Below are 5,969 nucleotides of genomic sequence, written 5' to 3'. Positions count from 1 at the left end.
TGGTGGTGGTGGGAGTGGTTCTATAGTTTGGATTCAGGTCCTCATGCTTGCAAGTAGACACTATCTCCCAAGCCCTTTGGGTTTCCTTCTAATGTCAGCTCTGACTGATGAGGAAAGAGAGAAGTTCCCTCCCTGTTCATTAGCAGCAGATGCTGCTGGATCCTTTGCTCTGAGAATAGAGCTGGTGGTGCTTCTGCTGCATCACATGCTCATTTATTTTTGTTCTGGTTTGGAATTCCAAAGACTAGACACAACACATGGGCCCTCAGTTACACCATGGATGTAGAAATAGACGATGGAGCTGATTATATACATTCCCATCTTAAACCCAGACGTATGTCAGGAGACCTCAAAGGATCTGGCCACCCTTCTACTATAAGCTAGAATTCTCCCTTTAAAGTTTCATATGTTTCATCCAAAGAAACTGGACATCCTATGATATTCAGAGAGCCACTCTTTGAGATTACCAAATTCCACAGGAAATTTAGTAATGGTATCTGGTCTCTAAATAAGGTCAAGGTCTTGTGTTCTGATTTTGTAGCAGCATCATTTGTGTAATCCCTTGAATCCTTATTACAAAGAAGACAATACTTAGATTCTTACGGGAAAGGACCACAGAAGGAACACGCTGGCCTTGCTCAGGGTCTGATGCACATGTAAGATCTAAGGATAGAATGGCTGCTTATTTCAGGCAAATAGTGGAGAGAATACTCTCTACCCCTTTCCCTTGTAAATTCAGTCTGACTACATGGTGGCTGCGGCCTGAATACAAGATGGCAAATATAACAGCAGTTTGACTAGGGCTGTGAATTATTTTCTAGGTCTTTTATTAATTTGCTGTAGGAATTAATTGACTTCTATTCTGTTGTCTCAAATGAAAAGCTCACTAAAAACAAAACAAACTAACGAAACTGTTCATATATTCCTATATCCCTCAAATTTGAGCTAAAATAGAAATCCAGCTTGTAGATTTTAATCATTGATTTCTCACAGCAAGGGAAGATGGGGAGACAACCAAGGCGCCGTGGGAACTGTAACTAACCTGGAATTGGAAGTGCTACTTGGAATCCCAACTCTTGCTCTTTGTGATCTTGGGCACATAAGCTTTCTACACCTTGTTTTTCAGTTTTGTTTGTTTGTTTGTTTTACAAATGTAAGACCCCAAAATGATTTTTAAACCAAAAATATAAGTGTATTTTATGAACATTAACTGCAATATTTTATTTTTATACTTTATGGAATCTACTTTAATAACTGTTAAAATTCTCAGCTTCTGTTCATATGTAATGCCATGCAAGTTCTGCCTTGCCCCATGGCGTCTACAGACTAGCAGACATGCAAATTGGAATAAATAACTTTTGGCATAAAGCTTTGTTCTCTTTTCTAAAAGTTAGGGAAAAAAGTAGATATTTCAAAATATAGTTTTACTTCAATAATTGTGAGTTTTAAATTTTTTTCTCTGTGTGCATATGCACAGGTGTCATCTATTCTTGTACACAGGCATGTATGTGAGCACTGGTACACATGTAAGTCATGAAGAAGTCAGAGGACAACTTCATAATGTAAATATCTGATATGTGACAGAGAGAGGATGACAGCAAGGAAGAGGGTGGGAAGAGTCGGGACATACACAGTTACCAATGGGCAAACAGAACAGAGACACTTGATAACTGAACTGCATTCCCCTTCCTCGGTGCTGCAGCAGCCAGTAAGGGTGTAGAGGGTTGCACATCTTTAAAAAACAAACAAACAAACAAATAAGCAAAGGTTTGGTCCTATTTGTGTGGCTCTGGGCTAATAAGATCCATCCAGGAAACTAAGTAGAAGGGAACCAGATCTAAACTGCAGAGAAAAGGGAAGCCAGCCAGAGAAACAAAAGACCCAGAAACTTTCAAAACCTAAAGAGGCCAGACAATGACTCGCTGGCCTAATCTGCTCCAAATCAAACCACACCATGATAATAGAGGCCAAAAAGGGGTGACACAGGATGTGCTGTATACATTCTACAGAAACTGTAGTTCAAAAAGGCGACATCTGTGTTCTAGGGTTCCAACTTGGCTCCCTTGAGCTTGTACAGTGATGAAGTTCTTCTTTACTGAAACTCTTGTGATCCAAGGTTGGAGGAGTCACCCGCTTACTGATGAGCACATTCGATGCTTAGCAATTGATGAACATATCCTGTGTGTGAGGCTTCTTTTAATATGGGAGGGTTGAAAGTTGAATAAAATGGAGAACATTTTAACAAAATGTTCCTTTGGTTGGGCATGGAGTCATATGTCTGTGTTTCCTACACTTGAGGGGCAGAAAAAGGTGGATCAGGAATTCAAGGCTAGCCTTCGCTATATTAGTGAGTTCAAAGCCAGGCTGGGCCATAGTAAGTGGGTTCAACACAGAATAGAATAGAAAGGAGGTGGGATTTTGAATATCTGAGTTATGGTTCCTCTCTGTGTTTCTCTAGTCTTGGATACTTGCTACTTCAAAGAGCCACTTGACACACTTCAGACTTAGTTTTCTGAGTCAGATACTGAAAACATTGGTACTTTGTACCCTAGATACTCAGGGATTTTCCTGTTCTTCTGGTTAGGCCCTACTGAGATTCTCCAAAATACTATCTTAGGTTGAAATTTTCCCAGCCCAGCTCCCAGAGCTAGTTGGAAGTTTAAGACATGAGCATATGTGAAGCTACGAAATGGAAGGAGATGCTGACGGGTTATACACAATTAAGCGGCACACCACTGAAGAACTGGGGCTCTTTGTGCAGCCAGGCCTGAGTCCTATCAGTTCCATGTCATACTTAGGATACTTAACTTATAAGTTAAGAATCAAAGAACCAATGGTGAGAATATTGGTGGGTAGAGATGCTACGAATTACCTAAGCCACTGTTATTTCTCAGTTGCTGAAATCCAGCAAAGAAGACTACAGGAAGCATCCTATCCCTTGAGTTCGGCTATGCAGACCCTCCGCATCTCTGGCCACTCTCCAGTTTCACCTTTTCCTTTTCTTCCTCCATATACCATTAGGAACTCACTGCATCTTCAGTCAGGCACATGCCTTGTCCTCATGTCCTCAACTTGACCACACCATTGCAAGTGGGTCCTGTACCCAAGGAAACCAGCTCAGTGTTGACATTACAAATGAGTGTCACCATGCCTGGCTTTTTTATATGAGTTCTGGGGGGTCGAGCTAAGGACCTCGTGCTTGTGTATCAAGCACTTTGATAACTGAACTATCTCCCAAGCTCCAAGACTTAGTCTCCTTCCTATGCCACAGAACAGCTTTGTTTCTCTACTTGTTGCTCGGCTCTTCCCTCCTCTTGACCTTGACTTCCACTTACCCTCAGTCTCAGCACCCTCTGCCTCATTCACCTTCCATGGTGTTTCTCCTGGAGCTAGGCCCTAGCCCATTTTTCTTCCTTTCCTATTTAATGGACACCAGGCACCAGCTGCCCTTTAGTCCTTCACATTATGAGGGTTACTGACTTTCAGTGGCAGTCCCTATTGAACACCACAATATACTGGATACTGTAGCAGCACAGCTTCAATGATCTGAGTTTGCATATTACTTCTCTGAGCCTTAATTGCCTCCTCTGTCCAATGGGGATGTTAATGGTATTTTGTGAGAGCCTTGTGAGGATTAGATGTGTTTGTGGGCTTGAAAACCCTCATATAGGACTGGCACACACTTACTGGTGAATGTAACTCAATCACTTATGGAAAGCATAAAGGAGAACAGGGGCTTTGAAAGGGTTAAGGATTCCATTGTGGCTGAAGACATAGACCATAGCATTCTGAAACTGCCACGTGGCTGGAAAAGCTCTTTTCAGTCTGGAAAACAGGACAAGGATGGGGAGGCCTCCTGCCTGCGGAGGAATGAAGCTCCCTTCTAAAGCACACTAGAGGGAGATCAACTTGCAGAAAGTAGAAATGAGGTGAACACAGGAATCCAAATACTCACTCTTTCTTCACTGTTTCTCTTCATCGTGATGTTATGCAAATTCAGGGGATTGTCCTTGTTGTCCACAGGGAATTTGCCAAAGAAAGAGAGAGAGTGGAGAACCGAAGAGCGTTCATGAAGCTCCGGCGCCAGCAACAGATTGAGCGTGAGTTGAATGGCTACCGCGCCTGGATAGACAAAGCAGGTAAGGTTTAGGATGAGGGGATTGATGGTTAACTGCGCATGTGTAGTAAACTAACCCTGTCCAGCACCTCTAAGACTCCCATCCCAGGCAACCTAGACTAGAACAGAGAGGAACAGTGAGCGCTCTGTGATTGTTTTGGGCTCCTCTTCTGTTTTGAGACTCTAAAAAGAGTCTAACTTTCCCCACTTTTAACTAATCACCGTCCACAAAACAGGAACATTATCAAACTGGACTCAAGAAAAATAGTGCAGAATCCAGTGATGAGAAAAAAAAAATAACAGTCTGGTGATATTTTATTCTTTGCTTTGCCCTGTGACTGATAGTACAATCCATGCATTCAGCAAATATAGATAGAATACCTACTTTGTACCAGGGACTCAGAATACTTGGTTGAGCTAAACAGACCAGAATGACTCCAAAATTCATGTCTCCTGGAATTGATTCTTCTTGAGTTGGGAAGGAAACAATAAACAGAATAACTAAAAACTCACAAGAAAGTGGTATGTGCAGTGGGAAATCAGATCAAGCAAGGAAGTAGGGTGAAGCTGTGCTACAGCTCTCCAAAACAAAAATCAAAAAAGGTTCCACATGGGCCTGTGTGTATAGAAGCTTGGAGGAGGTGAGAGATTGACCATGGAAAGATCTGGAGAGGAGAATCACAGTGCCCTGTCAGGGTGTGGCCACTGCTGCCCCAGCAGCAAAGAGGATGAGAACATGGTAAGAGTGGAGGGGGCAGCAGGAAGGCAGTCATAGACAAGTCATAGCTGTTACATGTATGACCTGATGGGTCACTGGGCTTTTAGTAAGCAGAGGTGTCCTTCCATGCTATTTTAAAGGAACATATGTTTGTAGTACTTGAATTAGACCGTAGAGAACAAGGCCAGAGGCAGGGGAGAGATGACTGTGGGGCCACTGTAGCTGTCCAGGCTGAAGACAGGAATAAGGACAGGTGTTCACTGGTAACTTAGCTGCCTTCACTGCTTACCCATGGGGAGACTTTGGACCCAGCTATAGGGATGAATCCAGACCTGCCATGGAGGCATAAATGCAGAGCCAGCAGATTCAAGGTGGCTCAGGTGCTTATGAGAGGCATCAATCACCCACCATCTGACAATAAAACTGAAGCATTTGCTTTCCTTATTATTTTAAAGACTGGATTGCATTGGTGCTATATATCTTCATTTTCCTCCAGAGCAAAGAGTGATTTTTTTTAATAATAATAACAATAATAAAAATTCTCCTGGCAGTCAGCATCTTATGCTATTCCTAGTAGAAAGCCAACCACAATGGGAAGTCACAATGGGACAATAGGGACCTTGATTTGATGCTTCGTTCCCAAGTCGGATTCTTCCATGAGAACTTGCATTGAACTTGCAGTTACACTCCGTGTGCTGCCAACACTCCAAAGCCCTCTTTAAGCTGAGGAGTCAACTCTTGATTGTCTATAAGGCTGGAGAGGGGATATGTATGATTAAAAGCCAGATATCTACTCCCTGTTTTGAACACCCACATTTCTTTGTCATCCCTGAAGGCAGGAGCTAGGCATTTTGATTGTGTGTCCATTTCATCCCTTTCTTCTCCAGTCTACTGAGTTAAGGTGAGGGAGATATAAATATCATCTTCCTCTTCCCAGAATGGCAAGTTGCCTTATGTTGGGAAGGCAAGCTGATTTGCCTTCAGGCCAGGCAGGCAGCTTGAAGTTTCCAGCTGTCCTTGGCATCCTCAGTAGTGGAACCATCTGACAAACTGCTGAATGAACAGGCAGAAAACCCAGGAAAGCCTTCTCCCAAGCCTGACCATGGCCCTACCCAGGGTCAGGAAACCCAGGAA

At 42.9% G+C, this 5,969-nt stretch overlaps 1 protein-coding gene across 11 annotated transcripts in view; it reads left to right on the top strand.

The window, feature by feature from the left end:
- The window catches only part of Cacna1e (calcium voltage-gated channel subunit alpha1 E), a 485,364-nt gene that overhangs the window by 379,674 nt on the left and 99,721 nt on the right, over window positions 1–5,969 (top strand). For all 11 annotated transcript variants that reach the window (XM_031385114.1, XM_031385091.1, XM_031385097.1 and 8 more), the window contains one exon: window positions 4,024–4,139. In XM_031385114.1, coding sequence (XP_031240974.1) covers window positions 4,024–4,139 — 116 coding nt within the window. The remainder of the gene's footprint in view (window positions 1–4,023; window positions 4,140–5,969) is intronic.

The sequence above is a fragment of the Mastomys coucha genome, unplaced genomic scaffold, assembly GCF_008632895.1.
Source record: "Mastomys coucha isolate ucsf_1 unplaced genomic scaffold, UCSF_Mcou_1 pScaffold1, whole genome shotgun sequence".
Taxonomy (NCBI): domain Eukaryota; kingdom Metazoa; phylum Chordata; class Mammalia; order Rodentia; family Muridae; genus Mastomys; species Mastomys coucha.
Note: the sequence above shows the minus strand (reverse complement) of the source record. Positions and strands in the feature narration are given on the sequence as shown.